The 18,569-nt window shown below is 49.2% G+C and overlaps 2 protein-coding genes across 2 annotated transcripts; both read left to right on the top strand.

Annotated features, from left to right (window-relative positions):
* Nucleotides 1-9,265: 9,265 nt before the first annotated feature.
* On the top strand, nt 9,266-10,787 carry LOC127572487 (sialic acid-binding Ig-like lectin 15; the record flags this gene model as incomplete). Its single annotated transcript, XM_052019831.1, has 2 exons — nt 9,266-9,361; nt 10,546-10,787. Coding segments are annotated over exons 1-2 (303 nt in total), but the record flags the coding sequence as incomplete, so codon positions are not given.
* Nucleotides 10,788-10,822: 35 nt separating this feature from the next.
* LOC127572805 (uncharacterized) lies at nt 10,823-17,600 on the top strand. The gene is made up of 4 exons (XM_052020437.1): nt 10,823-10,935; nt 11,631-12,035; nt 15,768-15,867; nt 16,999-17,600. Exons 1-4 carry the CDS (start codon nt 10,830-10,832, stop codon nt 17,012-17,014), a joined length of 627 nt encoding a protein of 208 aa, XP_051876397.1. The 5' UTR covers nt 10,823-10,829; the 3' UTR covers nt 17,015-17,600.
* The last annotated feature ends 969 nt before the right edge of the window (nt 17,601-18,569 follow it).

Here is an 18,569-nt window from a genome sequence, read left to right as displayed (position 1 = left end):
AGTCATTCTCCCAGCTTCCGCCCAACCACTAATTTCTACAGTTCCTCCATGTTTTGCAGGAGGACAGAAGAAATCAGAAGCAGGAGGTGGCCACCCGGTCTCCCAAGCCTACTCCGCCATTCAATATGATAATGGTTGATGTATGCTGGCCTCAACTCTTCCTCTGTGCCAGTTCCCCAGAACCCTCGATTCCTTGATCTTTCACACATGTACATTTAACCGCAAGATCTCTTATTAACCCTTCCCCTTAACTCATGAAGAAATGTAACAAAGATATCCCAGGAAGGTTCCGTAACCCATTGTTCCACGAAACAATCCATGAAATGCTCCAATCAATGTGTAGGTTGAAGTTACTATTTCCTCCAAACATGCCCAGGTATTTCCCCATTTATGCTCCGCCCCATCGAGAGGTCACATTCCTGAGGCCTTTGGACTACTACCACCTGTGCCTTCTTTCCCCTGCTGTTCATGCTTAAAACACAAACCAATTCAACGTTACTAACAACTACCTCTATATCATGACTTACCACTACTCTGCTATCTGCCGAACAATGCCACCCCACTACTTTTCCATTTTGGATTTCTCTTTTGGAACGTTGTACAACCTGGGATAGAACATAAGAACACAGAACATAGAGCATAGGAAACAGCACAGTACAGTACTGAAACTGGCCCTTCGACCCATAATGTTATGCCTAACTAGTTAAACTCCAAACTAAACTAATCCCTTCTGCCTACACAATGTCCATATCATAGATCATACAACATTACAGCACAGTACAGGTCCTTCGGCCCAATATGTTGTGCCGACATTTTATCCTGCTCTAAGATCTATCTAACCCTTCCCTACCACATAGCCCTACATTTTTCTATTATTCATGTGGCATCTAAAAGTCTCTTAAGTGCCCCCAATGTATCTGCCTCCACCACCTCTGCCGGCAGTGCGTTCCACTCACCCACCACTCTCTGTGTAAAAAAATTGGCTCTGACATCCCCACTACACCTTCCTCCAATCACCTTAAAATTATGCCCCTAGTGTTAACCATTTTCGCCCTGGGAAAAAGTCTCTGACTGTCCACTCGATCTATGCCTCTTATTATCTTGTACACCTCTATCAACTCACCTCTCATCCTCCTTCTCTCCAAAGGGAAAAGCGCTATCTCGCTCAAAAGACCTGATCTCCAATCCAGGCAGCATCCTGGTAAATCTCTGCACCCTCTCGAAATCTTCCACATCCTTCCAATAATATGGCAACCAGAACTGAACACAATACTCCAAGTGTGCTTTAACCAGAGTTCTATAGAGCTGCAGCATTACCTTGCAGCTCTTGAACTCAATACCACAGCTAATGAAGGCCAACACACCACATGCCTTCTTAACAACCCTGTCAACCTGGGTGGCAACCTTGAGGGATCTATGGACGTAGACCCTGAGATCCCTCTGTTCCTCCACACTGCCAAGACTCCTGTCATTAACCTTGTATTTGACTTCAAATTCGATCTTCCAAAGTGTATCACTTCACACTTTTCCAGATTGAACTCCATCTGCCACTTCTCAGCCCAGCTCTGCATCCCATCAATGTCCTCTTGTAACCTACAGCAACTTTCTACACTATCCACAACACCACTAACCTTCATGTCATCTGCAAAGTTACTAACCCACCCTTCCATATCCTCATCCAAGTCATTTATAAAAATCACAAAGAGCAGGGGTCCCAGAACAGATCCCCGGAGAACATCACTGGTCACCTACCTCCAGGCAGAATACTCTTCATCTGCAACCACCCTCTGTCTTCTATGGGTGAGCCAATTCTGAATGCACACAACCAAGTTTCCCTGGATCCCATGCATCCTGAGTTTCTGAATGAGCCTTCCATGAGGAACCTTATCAACCGCCTTACTAAACTCCATGTACACCACATCCACTGCTCTACCTTCATTAATGTGCTTTGTCACATCCTCAAAGAGTTCATACAGGCTCGTGAGGCATGACCTGCCCTTCACAAAGCCATGCTGACTGTCCCTAATCAGCCTGTGCTTCTCCAAATGCCCATAATTCCTATCTCTAAGAATCTTCTCCGGTAATTTGCCCACCACTGAAGTAAGACTCACTGGTCTGTAATTCCCAAGGTCATCCCTACACCCTTTCTTGAACAAAGGAACAACATTTGCCACCCTCCAGTCATCTGGCACTACTCCTGTGGCCAGTGAGGATGCAAAGATCATCGCCAAAGGCGCAGCAATATGTTCCCTCGCTTCCCATAATAACCTTGGATATATCCCGACCAGCACTGGTGATTTATCTATCCTACTGTTTTTCAAAAGTTCCAGCACATCCTCCTTCCTCACGTCGACATGCCCTTGTGTATCAGCCTGTTGTACGCCATCCTCACAAACGTCAAGGTCTTTCTCACTGGTGGATAATGAAGCAAAGTATTCATTAAGGATGTCCCCTACCTCTTCCAACTCCAGGCACATGTTTCCTCTTTCATCGATGATCTGTCCTACCCTCCTTCTGGTCATCATCCTATTCTTCACATGCATGTAGAACGCCTTGGGGTTTTTCCTTAATCCTACTCGCCAAGGCCTTCTCATGCCCTCTTCTAGCTCTCCTCTGTCCATTCTTAAGCTTCCGCCTGGCTACCTTGTAAGCCACCAGAGCCCTGTTTGCTCTCTAAACCTTAGGGAAGATTCTTTCTTCCTCTTGACAAGATGTTCTACGTCTCTTGTCAACCATGGTTCTTTCACTCTACCATCCTTACCCTGCCTCAGTGGGACAAACCTATCCAGAAGCCCCATGCAAGTCCTCCCTAAACGACCTCCACATTTCCATTGTGCACTTCCCCAAGAACATCTGTGTTCAATTTACACTCCTAGGTTCCTGCCTAATAGCATCATAATTCCCCCTCCCCCAATTAAATACTTTCCCCCATATCGTCTGCTCCTATCCCTCTCCAAGGCCTATAGTAAAGGTCAAGGAATTATGGCCACTGTCTCCAAATGCTCTCCACCAAGAGATCTGAAACCTGATCAGGTTCATTGCCTAGTACCAGGTCAAGAATGGCCTCTCCTCTAGTCAGCCTGTCTACATACTGTGTCAGGAATCCTTCCTGGACACACTGAACAAACTCCACCCCATCTATCACATTTATACTAAGGAGGTGCCAATCAATATTGGGGAAGTTGAAATCACCCATGAGAACAACCCTGTTATTTTTGCACCTCTCCAAAATCTGCCTCCTGATCTGCTCCTCAGTGTCTCTGCTGCTGTTGGGGGGGGGGGGGGTCTGTAGAATACTCCCAATAGAGTGACCGCTCCCTTCCTGTTTCTGAGTTCCACCCACACTGACTCAGTGGACGATTTCTCCAGGAGTTCCTCCCTTTCTACAGCTGTGACACTGTCCCTGATTAGCAAAGCCACTCCCCCGCCTCTTTTACCTCCTTCCCTGGCCCTTTTCAAAACATCTAAACCCCGGAATATCCAGCAGCTGTTCCTGCCCTTGTGACAGCCAAGTCTCTGTAATGGCCATCACGTCATAGCTCCATGTACTTACCCATGGTGTGCGCGATTGATGACTTCAGGGAGGCTCTGCAAACTGCCCATTGCACCACGGCGCATGGAGACATTGAAGTGGGGGAGGAAAGGGGGATGTATTCGTTCGTTTAGGCAACAGAGACTACTTATTGTTGCAACAACAGAATCCAGATGGCTGTGTTTACTGCCTAATGCTAGGATTAAGGACATCTCTTCTGGGCTGGAGAGCAGTTTGGAGTGGGAGCGGGAGAACCGAGGTGTCGTTGTCACGGGAGGTACTGAAGATATTGGTACAGCTAGGAAAGAGATTCCGCTGAAGGATAAGAAGTTAGGAGCAAATTTGAAAAAGAGAAGCACTTTACATTTACTGAACGACCCTACCAATAGGCAAAGGGTAAATAGGATTAGGAGGGTAAATGAACGGCTCAGAGCGTGGTGTGGGTGGAAATAGGCTCGAATTCATGGACTCCTGTCATCAGTAGTGGGGACAGTAGAGCTGTTCATTGGGATGGGCTCCACTTGAATCGGGCTGAGATCAGTGCCCTTGGTGAATCACTAACACTTCAAGCGACTTCTGTGTTTCACTATCAGGATATAAAAACATCAGCGGGTGAGGCTGACACCAGACTGAAATGTTGGCGATGAACTCTCTCCGGGTTTGTCTCTGCACCGTCCTGCTGTCGGTCTCAGTCGGTGTTTTCTATTGACCTAATTATCTCCCCCTTGTGTCTCATCACCTCTCCTGCTGCACCGATTTCTTCTCTGGCGGTGCTGCGGCTGTGGGACTTTGGCTCTACACTGAGGTCTGACATTAGGGGAAATGTTTTAAATTCTTTACACATATAAATGACTTGCACTTAGCTGTTACAGGTCACAATTTCCAAATCTACAGAGGACACAAAACCTTCAGGCAAATGAACTATGAGGAGAACAGTGACGGACATCAAGCAGAGAGCGACGCACACACAGGCCAGTGGAAAGGGAGGGTGGGGTCAGATGAAATTTAGTGTAGAGAAATGTGAAATGGCAGATAGTACACTTGCATCCCGTCCTTTATAAACTAGAAGGAGACACTCGATAACAAGAGGGTGCGAATGGTTAGCGGGAGTGGGCGGGGAGCTGGAGTTGGGATTAAAGCAGAGTGACCGCGATTTTACTAAATGTCAGTGCGAGCTGGAGGGGCCGAGTGGCTTCCTGCTCCTATCTCACAGTCTGCGTGTTTCTCCTTCAACACTGGAGGTCGCAAGGAGACCTCATAGTACGTACCTTTCAAGGCGCAGTGAGATGGAGGCTGTCCCCTGGAGGGGACAAGAATTTGCAACACACGATGAAGGCGATTGGCCGAAGAAACAAAAGTGTTCCAAACCTTCCCTGGCAGCTCTCCCCAACATTTTCCCCGCTGCATCGGTGACAGCATCGCTGCTGCTTCCTACACTCGCGCGGAACTCGTCAATTTTATCACCAGCCGGTCCTCAGATACACTTGGACTATTTCCAACACGTCTGTTATTTTTTCTGTACCTCACTGTCTCCATCTCAGGAGACAAACTATCTACGGACATTTACTCTAAACCCACTGACTCCTACAGCTACCTTGATCACCTTCTTCCCAACCTGACCCCTGTGAGGATGCCATCCCTTTCTCTCAGTTACCCCGTCCCCGTCACATCTGCTCTCAAGACAAGGCCTTTCATTGCAGGACATCTGAAGTGGCTCCTTTTTCAGGAGAAGAGGCTTCTCTTCCAGTGAAGTTGGGGGAGCCCTCTCTCACACGTCTCGCATCTGTCCATCAACCATCCGCCCACCTCGGTACACCCATCCGCCCATGCCAAACGACTCCCCCTCTGTCTTTTATACAGGCGATCCACCCTCTCCACTCTCAGTCCTGAGGCAGGGTCGCGCTCCGCAACGTCTGTCATCCATTCCTCTCCACCGACCGTCCTGACTTCCTCCAGCAGTTATTCTTGGAAGGAATTTGTGGGGCAGTGGGGAGAGGCTGCTGGAATGCGAAGGTCGGGATTGCTCTTACGTAGAGCCAGTTTGACTCAATGGGCCGAATATCCTCTTTTCCTGCAGGAATCTGTCAGTCCAAGACCTGATATGTACGTAACCAGTGCCCCACAATGTCAACCATCTCCTCCTCCAGAACCTAAAGCAGAAAATTATAAAGCTAATAGACCCGGGAAACAGAGGGTGAGTACAGGAGTTGGGATATCAAGTTACAGCTGTACACGGCGTTGGTGAGACCGCACTTGGAGTGTTGTGTGCAGTTCTGGTCACCCAGCTACAGGAAGGATGTCATACACTGGAGAGGGGTGCGGAACAGATTCACGAGGATATAACCAGGACTGACTACTTGAGTTATAAGGAAGGCGGGATTGGCTGGGATTTTTTTCTAGTCTGTTCGGAGGTTGAGGGGGTAACTTTATGGAGTGATATAAATCATGAGGGGCGTAGATAAGGTGGCCGATCACATTCTTTTTTTCCCAGGGTAGGAGAGTCCTAAAACGAGAGGGCACAAGATTGAAGGTGAGAGCGCACAGAGTTAAGATGAGAGGGCACAGATTGTCTCTCTCTCTCTCGCTCGCTCGCTCTCTCTCTCGCTCTCTCTTTCTTTCTCTCTCTCTCTCTCTCTCTCTCTCTCTCCTCTCTCTCTCTCTCTCTCTGTGCAGACTAGTCGATCAACGATTTGGTCAATATCCGGTGCTGATGAGGTATCTGCCGTGGAAGGGGCCTCCGCTGTGCTACCCTGCAATTCCACCCACCCACACTGACCTCACCCACACCGGCTCCGTGATCTGGTTCAGGAGGGAATCAGATGCTGATATACCGGTGTTTAACTGCACATATCCCGGTCCATAGTACATCTATAGAAATTTGCAAGTCCTTGGTGACATATCAAATCTCCTCAAACTCCTAACGAAGTAGATAATAATCTATTTATCCGGATTTAACCTCACAGTTTTCTTCATTAAACCGCATCTCAATACATGCCCAGTCACCCAACATCGTTGAATGCACCCTCGTTCTCAACTCCCCCCAACATATTACAGTGGTATTACAGTGAGTTCCCTCATCCAAACCATTGATGTCGATTGGGTATAGCATAGATCCCGCTGGTCTTGTCTGCGACCTGGAAAAAGACCCCTTTACATCTTCTCTGTGTGCCCTGTCTGTCTTAGGCTGCTTCATTAGGTAGGAAGTGTATAAAAATTGGGAAGTCATGTTGCAGCTGTATAAAATTGTAGTTAAACCACTTTTGGAGCATTATATACAGTGACAGACACCACACTACTGGAAGGATGTAGGGGCTTTGAAGAGGGTGCAGAAGAGGTTCACCAGCATGAGAGGAAACCACCTTTCGAGAGGAAACAGATCGTCCCTGACGGCCACTTATTGATAGAGATTCGATCTGCTGTTTTGCGGGAGGTTCTCACATTTCCACCAACCTTTGTACACAGAGGTGTCAAAAACGAGAGGGCATCGGTATAAGGTGAGAGGAAGGGATATTAAGGGGATGCCAGGAGTCCATATACTCAGTGAGTGGTCGATATCTGGAATGCCTTCAAGAGGAGATGATGGAATCAGATACAATGACTCAGTTTGAGACATTAGGACAGGCACTTCAATAGAAAAGGGAGAGAAGTATCCGCAGCTAATGCTGGTAAATGTGATGAGTGTAGACGGGCAAAAAGGTAAGCAGGGATGTGGTGGGCTGAAGGGCCGATTGCTGCGCTGGTATAACTCCATGACTGAGCCCAGAAACATTTCCAAGTCTCTCTTCTCTGGCATCCCCTGGTTTGTCACCAACTCTTTCCAGCCTTTTACTTGGCAGCCCCCTGTTTAAGCATTGGGAACTTCCTATGAATCACAAATGATGCAGTCAACACGCAGGGAACGTAACATTAACCGGTATTTTTAATTTAAAGTATTTCTTGCTGCGTCGGTAAAGCAGCCAACACCATCAAAGACCCCACCCTCCCCCGGACATTCCCTCTTCTCCCCTCTCCCATCGGGCAGAAGATACAAAAGCCTGAAAGCGCGGACCACCAGGCTCAAGGACAGTTTCTATCCCGCTGTTATAAGACTATTGAACGGTTCCCTAGTACGATAAGATGGGCTCTTGACCTCGCAATCTACCTCGTTATGATCTTGCAACTTATTGTCTGCCTGCAGTGCACTTTCTCTGTAACTGCAACACTTCATTCTGCATTCTGTTATGCTTTCCCTTGAACTACCTCAATGTACTGATATGATGATCTGTATGGATGGCATGCAAAAGTAAGTGTTTCACTGTACCTCGGTACATGTGACAATAATAAACCAATTTACCAATTTTTACTAATTTATTTTGAAATTCAGTCACTGTGTGCACAAAACATTCTACAACACCAGACGGCTTCCTTTACGCTGAGATTTGCACTTGTGAGTTCATCGAGATAGTTCCTGAGGGGAATAAATTTGTGTAAAGCCACAGCTTTGTAAATAAATCCTGCCCCGTACAAAGTTTTCCAATATTTCCCCTTCCACTGATGAAAGAATCACAGGCCTGTAGTTAAATGAAATTAAAGAAAAACTGCAGACGTTGGAAATCCAAAATAAACACGGAAAATGATGGAAATACTCAGCAGGTCGAGCAGCATGTGTGGGAAGAGAAGCAAGAGTTAACGCTTCATGTCTAAGACCCTTCGTCAGAAGTAGGCAACTGGCCTGTTGGAATCACTGCTGCCCTTCCTGAATGAGAGATCTATATTTGCTGCCTGCCAGTCTGGTTGCTCACTGAGCTGGCGAAGATGCAATCATCTCCGTCAGGGCCCCAGCAATCTCCTCCCTTGACTCCCACAGCAGCCGGGAGATACCTCATCAGTCCCTGAGTATTTATCCACCTTTATTTCCTCCAGGACATCTCACACCTCCTGCTTGTTGAAGCCAACACCCTCCAGAATATCACTGTCCCCCTCCCTGAACTCTCCACCTACCATAACCTTCTGGTTAGTGAATACAGTTGAGAAGGATTTACTTCAGACACCACCCACATCGCATGAGTGGCACGGTAATGTAGAGGTTAGCGTAATATGCTATTACAGCGCCAGCGAACCAGGTTCAATTCCGGCCGCTGTCTGTAAGGAGTTTGTACGTTCTCCCCATGTCTGCGTGGGTTTCCTCCAGGGGCTCCGGTTTCCTCCCACATTCCAAGGACCCCACAGCTTAGGTGTTGTGGGCATGCTACGTTGGCGACACTTGTGGACTGCCCCCAGCACATTCTAAGCAACGCAAAAAGACGTATTTCACTGTGTGTTTCGATGTACATGTGACTAATAAATAAATATCTTGGATCCACGCACAAGATCATCAGTTTAGTTCCTCAGGGGACATATTCATTCCGCAGTTACCCTCGAACTCACGTATTTTTCAAACGCTTCGGGATGCTTTTTAGTCATGTCTGCCACTGATACTCCCTGGGCACTCTTTGCCCTCCCAAGTTCTCTTGTAGGAACACGTCTACGGTCCCCGACTCCGCAAGGGTCTCTTCGGTTATCAGATCATTATGGAACGGTACTTGGTCGAAGCCGTGGACGTGGTGGGCCCAAGGATCTGTTTCTCTCTGACTAACCCTGCTCAGTTAGAAATGAGTAATTTCAGCTAATTATAACTTTTTATAGAGGTTTTAGGAGGAAGTGAGGCAACACTTCATATCACTTCTGTATTTCAGTGTCAGGAAACAAAAATCAGTGTGTGAGGTGGATACCAGACTGAAGTGTTGGCGATGTACTCTCTCCGGATCTGTCTCTGCGCGGTCCTGCTGTCGGTCTCGGTCCAGGGATACAGTAGGTGTTTTTCTATTCACCGAGTTATCTCCTCCTTGTTGTCTCAACGTCTTTCCTAATGTTCAGGTTCCCACTCTGGCGGTTCTCCAACTGTTTGGACTTTGGCTTCCACCGAGGTCTGTCAATGCGGTTAGGGGTGGGGGAATATTGTGATACGGCTCACCCCTCAGTGCCATGGTGAAGGTGGGGGGTCAGCCGCCTGCTTGACGCACTGCATCCCCTCTGGTGAAGGTGATCCGCTGGCGGGGCAGCTGGTAAAAGATACACATGGATCCCGGGCTTCGGCACCCAGAGTAAGACCCTCGATAAATAGGAGGGTGAAAGGTTACCGGTAGTGGGCGCGGATGGAGAGTTGAAAGCAGATCAGCTGCGCTCTGATTGAATGGCGTTGGGCGCGCTAGAGGGACCGAGTGACCTCCTGCTGCTAACTCTCAGTCCGGATGTTCTCCTTCCAACGGTGGAGGTGGCATGGAGACCTGACGGGGGGACTTAAAATCGTCAAGGGTGGAGATTGTTCCCATTGGTAGAGAGGGGCAAAACCTGACCACAGAATGAAGGTTATTGGCCGAAGATCCAAAGTGTTGCTCGGAGTCATTATTTCTACCAAGGCTGGGGTTGCTCTGGAACGTGGGGGGAGGAGTGGGGGCAGATCTTGTGGCCGGGGTAGGGGTGGGGTAGATTCAATTGGGACATTCTAAGGGGAGCGGGAGGAGTGTCTGAAAGGAAGGAATTCGCGGGGCTGTGGGGAGAGGGTGGGTTTGTGGGACTGGCCGAGTTTTTCTTATATAGGGCCAGTGCGAGTCAATGGGACGAACGGCCTCCTCCCCTGCTGTAACCATCCTGTCACTCCGGGGGAATTCCAAGAACTCCTCTGTCGGTAACCAAGGCCCCAGAATGTCAACCACCGCCCCTCCTTCACACAATGAAGCAGCAACGTTCCCGGGGAACAGACGGTAATTACAGACCCCGAAGCACTGACTGGATCCCAGTCTGTAACCCACCCCCGGGTATCCGTTGTTGTACATATAAACCCCCGGACCCTTCCCAGCTCAGACCCCAGCCTGTAACCCACTCCCCTGTGTTGATGTATAACCCAGGTCCACCGACAGGGTCTGGTCCAGTGGGGTTCTGAAACTCCGTGTCTGTTCCCCAGTTGTTCTGGTGTTCTCTCTCTCTTTCTGCAGACTATTCGTTCAATGGTTGGTCCTTGTCCGGTGCTGATGAGGTATCTGCCGTGGAAGGGGACTCCGCTGTGTTACCCTGCACTTTCACCCACCCACCCTCCGACCTCGCCCTCACCGGCTCCGTGATCTGGTTCAGAAGGAAGAGGGAATCAGATGCTGATATATCGGTGTTTACCTGCACATATCCCGATCCCGGCCCCACCCGGTGCGATGGAGCGACTCAGGCCGCCGGAAGGGGCCGGTTCAGATTGGTGGGGAACCTCAGGCAGAGGGATGCCTCGATAATGGTGGAGCGCCTAAACCGGGAGGACGGTGGTCTGTATCGGTGCCGAGTGGAACTCAATGTTGGAAAGTTTCAAAGTCCGGTTTTAACGGAGCTCTCTGTAAGAGGTGAGGGACAATGCTCAGACGCTGCAGCTGCCCCAGAGCTCACGGACTACAGGCTGCCCCTGGTCCAACCCTCATCAATAAATGTTGATCAGCCCCGTGTGGCGGCGAGGTGCCGGGGTTCCAGCTCCTGATCCCTCCCCAGTGAATCCTGCCGGACACTGTGCTCCTGGAACTGGATGAGGCGCTGGCCCTGATTGTGATGGGTCTCCACAGTCAAATAGCCCACACTGCCACTCTTTGACCTCTGGGTGAGATCATTGAGAGACGGGTGAGATGATGTGCCACAGTGTGAGAGGTGCCCAGCGGTAAGGGTGGTGCTGGTGCCCAGTCCCGGGTGGGTGGCCGTGTCTCCTGCCCGGTGTCGTACACCGCTTCACACAGTGAATAATCCCGGTGGGGAACAGCGGCGGGATCCGGGGAGGCACCGGTCCGCTGTCTCTCACTCTCTCACTCTTCAGGGCAGTGCCGAGGGAGAGCTGCACTGGCAGAGGTGCCTTGCCCTGCCCAGTGACTCCTGTTTTGGAGCAATCCTTGAATCTGTCCTGTCCCCGACGCCCCCGACCCACCTTCCCTGGGACCTTTAGAGTCAGCTCCACACTGGGCAACGCCTCTGTCTGCTCCCCACACGGAGAGACTGAATCAAGTCAATTCCCTCAGGAAACGCTGATACATTCCGGTGTCTGTTCTCCCCTCAGCTCCTGACGGGAACGGCTCAGTGGTGACCGGGACTGAGGGAGCTTCGGCCACGTTACCCTGTGTGTTCACACGGTATCAGGTCGACCACATCCTACACACGGTGACGTGGGTGAGGAAAGATCCCTACCGGCACATCGTCACTTTCACACACCGCGGAAATGATTCCTGGACAGCGGAAAACGGAGTGACTCGGTACGAGCTCGTCAGGGACCCAGAGCAGGGAAACGCCTCGACCAGGATCAAGCAGCTGAGTGCGGAGGACAGTGATGGGTACCTGTGTCTGGTGGAGTTCAGGAAACCGAACTATTACCGTTATCCGTTCTTTGGCCTCTACCCCGACTACAAAATAGACCTCCCGTTTATCCATCTGTCCCAGTGTGAGGTCCGTCTGCGGGTCAGAGCCGGTAAGAGACCATTGTCGCACTCTGCAGTGTACAGGGAGGGTGCGGAGGGAGGGAGGGAGTAGGAACAGGAAACCCCATCTCTCAGCGCTCAGCGGGTGTAGCCTCGCCTCTGAGGGGTCAGGGTCCACTCCAGGGACTTGGGTGCGGAATCTTGTCTGTCACACAGAGTGCGGTACCGAGGGGGTGCTACAGTGTCCAAGAGATGTTAAACCAAGATCAAGACTGCCCCCTCATCCGGCTGTTAATTTTCTCCAAGCATCCTTTTGAGTGCTGGCCGTTATAATAGCAAAACACCTTTCCTTACGGAAACAAGTACTGCAATACTATAACAAGTCACTACAAGTCACATGCGGATTCAGAGTTGGCTTGCCTGCAGAAAGCAGAGTGTTGTGGTGGAGAGAGTGCATTCAGATTGGAGGGCTGTGACTAGCGGTGTCCCACAAGGATCGATTCTGGGACCTCTGCTTTTTGTGATTTTTATTAATGACTTGGATGTGGGGTAGAAGGTTGGGTTGACAAGTTTGCAGACGACACAAAGGTTGCTGGTGTTGTGGTTAGTGCAGAGGATTATCGAAGATTGCAGAGGGTCATTTATAGGATGCAGAGCTCGGCTGAGAAGTGGCAGATGGATTTCAACCCGGAGAAGTGTGAGATGGTACACTTTGGAAGGACAAACTCCAAGACAAAGTACAAAGTTAATGGCAGGATTCTTGGTAGTGTGCAGGAGAAGAGGGGTCTGGGGGTCCATATACACAGATCCCTGAAAGTTGCCTCACAGGTGGATCGGGTAGTTAAGAAAGCTTATGGGGTGTTGGCTTTGATAAGTCGAGGGATCGAGTTTAAGAGCCGCGGGGTAATGATGAGAGGAGACATGATAGAGGTGTACAAAATATTAAGAGGAATAGATGGAGTGGACAGCCAGCGCCTCTTTCCCAGGGCACCGATGCTCAATACAAGAGGGCATGGTTTCAAAGTAATGGGTACGAAGTTCAAGGGAGATATCAGTGGAAGGTTTTTTTACCCAGAGAGTGGTTTGCGCATGGAATGTGCTGCCTGGGGCGGTGGTGGCGGCAGGTACATTTGTCAAATTCAAGAGATTACTAGGTAGACATATGGAGGAATTTAAAATAGAGGGATATGTGGGAGGAAGGGGTTACATAGTCTTAGGGAAGGTTTAAAGTTTGGCACAACATTTTGGGCCGAAGGGCCTGTATTGTGCTGTATTGTTCTATGTTCCATGTTCAAACCACAACAGTAACTAAACAACAGCTAAATTAAAACATTTCCATCCTCAACCAGGATGGAATTTATCCTCCACTGGGCCAAGTAGTCCAGGAACACCCTGGGGTTGTCCATGGTCACTGCCTTCTCTCTTTCAAGGCATCCCCGGTACAAACATACTCCTGGAAGATTTCCAGGATGTCAGCTCGGGCGGAACCCTCGGATGACCGCCTCCATGACCCGCCTATAGCTCGTTGGCCAATCTGAGGAGCAAGTCTGCCAGGACATCCCCCGCCCTCAGCCCACGCCCCTCCGCACCGGGTGCACCAGAACACCTTGGATAATGGGACTCAGCACTGTCAGCATAGATTTATGAACGGTAAATCATGTTTGACTTTATCTGTTGGAGGTGTTTGGGGATGTGACTGGAATCGATAAGGGGAACCATCAAATGTGGTGTATTTGGATCTCCAGAGGTATTTTGATCAGGTCCCATACCTGAGGTTGGTCAACAAGGTGAGAACAAGTGGAATCAGAGGTAATGCACTGTCAGGCATTGAGAATGAGTTATCAGACTGTAAGCAGAATGGGAATATATGGGTCTCCCTCGGGTTGGCAGACCGTGACTGGTGGAGTATCACAGGGATCAGTGGTTGGGTCCCGGCAATTCACGGTCTGTAGCAATGGTTTTGGTGAGGGGACCGCATGCCCTAGCTCCAAGGTTGCTGGTGATCAGAAAGTCGGTGGGATGTGCACGGGCAGGAGAAAGTCAAGAGGGTCCAGTGGGATATGGATGTGAGAGAGTGGTTGGGAACATGACAGATAGAATATAATGTGGCAAAATATGAGAAAACAGTGTATTTCTTTGCTGGTGAGAGATCAGATAGTGTTCATATTCAAAGGGACCCGCGTCTGCTCGTACACAAGCCATCATAGACCAACGTGCCGATGTAGAAGAGACTGGTGGGGGGGGGGGGCGTGGAACAATCTGGGAGGAGGGGGCTGGTTTGTTGTTTCTTATTATTTGAATAGGGAAGAAAGATGTCTGATTACAGTTATTTACAGGTTTATAGAAATCTGGTTATGTCACAATTAGAATATTGCATGCAATTCTCGTCTCCTCACTAGAGGAAGGATGTCGAGGCTTTAGAGAGGGTGCAGAGGAGGTTTACTTGGATGCTGCCTGGATTAGAGGGCATGTGCTATCAGGAGAGGCTGGACAAACTTGGGCTCTTTTCTCTGGAGCGGCGGAGGCTGAGGGGTGATCTGTTGGTGTGTATAAAATTATGAGAAGCCTAGACAGAGTGGACAAGCAATATCTTTTTCCCATTATTGAGCGATCCAATACCATAGGGCATGGATTTAAGGTGAGAGGGGGAAGGTTCAGAACAGACGTGAGGGGTACGTTTTTACTGAGAGAGTGGTGGGTGCCTGGAATGCCTTGACTGATAGGGTTGCGGAGGGAAACTCACTGGGGGTTTCAAGAAGGGCTTAGATGGGCACATAAATGAATGGAAAATAGAGGGATATGGGCATTCTGTAGGAAGGAGGGAATAGCTATGTAGGCACAACATTGTGGGCCGAAGGGCCTGTTCTGTGTTATACTGTTCTATGTTCTACCGTTATATTAGGTTTTGCTGAGTGCTCGCCTGGACTAATCTGAACAGTTTTGCCCATCTTCCCTGATATTAAGATATAATTGAAATGGAGGGAGTGCAGTGAAGATTCACTCCCCAGTTTAGGAGTGGCACATTGAGATTGAGAGAGGACAGAGTAGACCAGAACTGTGCTCTCTAGAGTGTAGTGGAATGAGGTGTGACCTCACTGAAGCAAGCAAAATACTGACAGCTCTCGGTAAATGTAGAATCTAGGACCTGGGTGCAATTCAATCTGTGGACCATTCAGGACTGAGATGAAGAGAAACCTCTCAACCCAGAGGACGGTGAATCTTTGCAGTCCCGTGCCCCCCGAGGGCTGTGGCTCACTCACTGAGTTCATTCAAAATAGAAACTGAAATATTTTCGAAATTTTAAGTCCCTTCGCTGACTTTTCTTTCTGTTTCATTCTCCACAGATGCTGCCTGATCCACTGAGTAGTTACATTGTCACTGTGGTGTTTATTGTGTCTACGTCCTGACTGTTATTTTTTTTTATCAAGAAGGCTGTCTGTTTACAATATTAACCCTTGACTGTAGACATCGCAGGATGCACCTCCCATTTGGAACGTTTCAGTGATTAGCCGAGTGACTGTGATACACTGCAGTGTTGTCCCTTGCCCGTGAAATCACTGCGGGTTTAACTCCACGCTGCAATGTCCTAATCCTTGTCACTCTGATTATTGTCAGTAATCTCCCTTTTCTTATTCCTTGACACGCACTTTACCTTCCTCAGTTCCTTCCGAATAATTCTGCTGTAAAGTTACACATTCATCTCCACACTACAGATTTTAATCAGTCTCATTACTGATCTCTCCCCTTTGAGTCTGGTTTGACCTCTCTCACTTTCTCTTCAGTTTCAAAGGCTTTCCCCGTTGTGATTCTGTGTACTCCACTTGGATTGAAAACCCTCGCCCTTTTAGTGATGTGCATCGTTTTCTACAGTGACAACTGCAGGTATGTATAATTGATGAAGACTCTTGCCCTTAAGTGACTGAAACACAGCATATGGAGACAGTCGGTGTGCGTTGGGAAATGATTCAAACATTTGAGGCATCCCAGTCGAACCAACTTTTCTTGTTAACCAACAACACCTGATAAAGAACTGGTCATTATCACATTGCTGATTGTGGGAGCTTGCTGTGCAGTAACTGGCTGTTGCACTTTCTACGTTACAACAGTGACTGTGCCTCAAAAGGGTTTATTGGATGTTGAGCACTTTGAGTAATCTCGCGTATTGAATACACTTTAAAAAATGTGAACACTTCCTAGGATGCACATACAGTACATGTCCAGCAGAGGGCAGCCTGGGTCGCAGCAGGAGTAGGAAACCCGCCCACCGTCGCCTCTCCCCATCCCACCTCCACTCAGACCAGTTGAAAAGCCTGAACCGCAGCCGCAGCTGGGATCAGCCAACTCAGTCCAGACCCATTTTAAATCCGGCCTCCCGGTCTATCCTGCTCCTCTAGACAAAGGTTCGCTCAGGTGTGGCACATTGAGTGGCACATTGAGAATGAGAAGAGACAGAATAGACCAGCACAGTCCTCTCTGGAGTGTAGTAGAATGACGAGTGGCCTCATTGAAGCAAGCAAGATACCTACAGCAAAATACTTGAAGGGTTAAACCTGCAGTGTCCGGTCTCCAATACTTAGCACTTACTTACCACATCGGATTTGTACACCCAGATCTCCCTATTCCTCAATAGTCCCCATCACCCTTCCATTCATTGTGTGTGTGTGTCCTACCCTAATTAGTCCAAACAAAATGGATCACTGTCCATGATCCGGATAAACGTCCAACTGCCCATTTTACCAGCTGATTAATATCACCCTGCAGGTTAGGATCATTGTCAACAGCAACACCCATGTTGGGGTCACCTGCGAAGTTTCGATTTTATTGCTCATGTTTATCCAACTCAAAGTTAGTTGTCAAACGCTGACTTTGGCAATAAAATCTCCCCTGTGGGCAGTCGTTCAGGTCTCGATCCAAATCCTTTTAAGGATTATCGGCTCGCTGTGAATGGAGATGCCGGAATTCTTGTTGTGCAACGACCCAGGTTCATTTTAATTGGTCTTGTTCTGTCCACAGGAAGGGACGTGACTGATCTATCGCAGGAGGCTGAGAACAGTTCTCCAACCACAACGCGCAGCGGACCCGCCAGCCCCGCTCTGAAACCCCACCCCCGCCGATCTAAGCTGCACTCGCCGACGGGCAGATTTCTGGATTGTTTCTGGCATTCTGCCGCACCAACGCACTTACAATTCCCCTTTTAATTGTTACACGGCAGTGTAATAAAACCTCCAGTCAGTCCGCTCAGTTTCCATGGAGCACAGGGAAATGGTCCCCACTGAGTTTGAACGGAGTGAGGGTACCGGGGTCCCTCGCTGGTGTGTCCCAAGGAGAGCAGGCACGGTGGCCCCGGTGTGTCACAGGGACTGGCACCGGCCCCGGTGTGTCACAGGGACTGGTTGCCTATCCCAGTGTGTCACAGGACCTCGATGTATCAAAGGACCGTTGACACCCAAACCAACACCAAAGAACATTCAAGTCGAGACCCAAAACACTCCCTGCGTGGAAATCCAGTCTCACGCGTGCAATCCTCGGGCCCTGCCTTTCCTTTCTTGTTCTAAACCTGGTGCTCTCTCCCCCTGCGACAACATTCAGCCCATCTAAACCTGCTACCTCACACGGCCCAGGAACCAATCACCCACACCAAGTCCCATTAACCAACAAACACTGGAGCTTGTTCTCCACCAGGGTTCCGAATCAGGTACATCACCTCAGCCTTAAAAGCTGTCATCCCCGATCTCCAGTTTCTCCATGACCCACCTCTTTCTATCAGAGTAACCCTCTAATCTTATAATTCATTGAACTCCCTGATCCTCTCCCCATTCTCACCTTCGTGCTCTTGTCTTTCACGTACCTGAGCTAAGGTTTCTTTCCCGATCTCTCTCTCTCCCTTCTGGAAGCCCCCGTTGCTCCACCAAACTCACGTGTCCCGACACCACTTCATAAGAAGCAGCATAAGCAGGCCATTCGGCCCTACAGGTCTGTCCCACCATTCAACGCGATTGTGGCGAAGGTCGAGGGCCCTGTCCCCCCTGTTCCCCCATAACCCCCTGACCCAGGGGTCAGCAGACATCTTCCTCACTGCCCCTTGCTCCTGAGTGTTTGCTTTCAGTGTACAAGGATACTCAAAAGACAATGTTGGACACTTCCTTTCCCACTATCATCATTTAGTTAATAACCTGTATTTCCATTTTTCGATGTGGATAGCCAGACATTTTATTCACGTTAAACCACATCTGCCATCCAGTTGTCCGTTCACTCCAACTTGTCTGGATCACACTGGAGCCGTTTTGCAAACTCTTCCTCATCTCTTCCCGAATAGTTGGGACTCAAGCACGGATCCCTATGGTACCCCACTAGTGAACGTCGACCACCTGGGAGAAGACCCATTTACTCCTGCTCTCTGTGTCCTGTCTGTCTCACACTGCGTCATTTGGTAAGAAGTGAACATTTCCCGATAATCCCCCCCTGAGATTCCTTGGAGAACTTTCTTATATTAAAGGTGAGATTCACACGGAAGCAGACTGTTGTTGTTCATTTAAGTTCCAAAAATAACTTTGTTCTGTGCCCTGCCCCCGCTTCTTTAGAGA

This window comes from Pristis pectinata, chromosome 7 (genome assembly GCF_009764475.1).
Source record: "Pristis pectinata isolate sPriPec2 chromosome 7, sPriPec2.1.pri, whole genome shotgun sequence".
Classification (NCBI taxonomy): Eukaryota; Metazoa; Chordata; class Chondrichthyes; order Rhinopristiformes; family Pristidae; genus Pristis; species Pristis pectinata.
The sequence above is the reverse complement of the archived record's forward strand: the minus strand, read 5'-3'. Positions and strand labels throughout refer to the sequence as shown.

Excerpts from the sequence above, each read along its gene's own strand:
- LOC127572805 (XM_052020437.1), top strand. The coding sequence starts at position 10,830 with ATGGTGGAGCGCCTAAACCGGGAGGACGGTGGTCTGTATCGGTGCCGA. Across the intron at positions 10,936-11,630 it reads AACGGAGCTCTCTGTAAGAG|CTCCTGACGGGAACGGCTCA; the intron begins GTGAGGGACAAT and ends TTCTCCCCTCAG. Across the intron at positions 12,036-15,767 it reads CCGTCTGCGGGTCAGAGCCG|TTTCAAAGGCTTTCCCCGTT; the intron begins GTAAGAGACCAT and ends CTTTCTCTTCAG.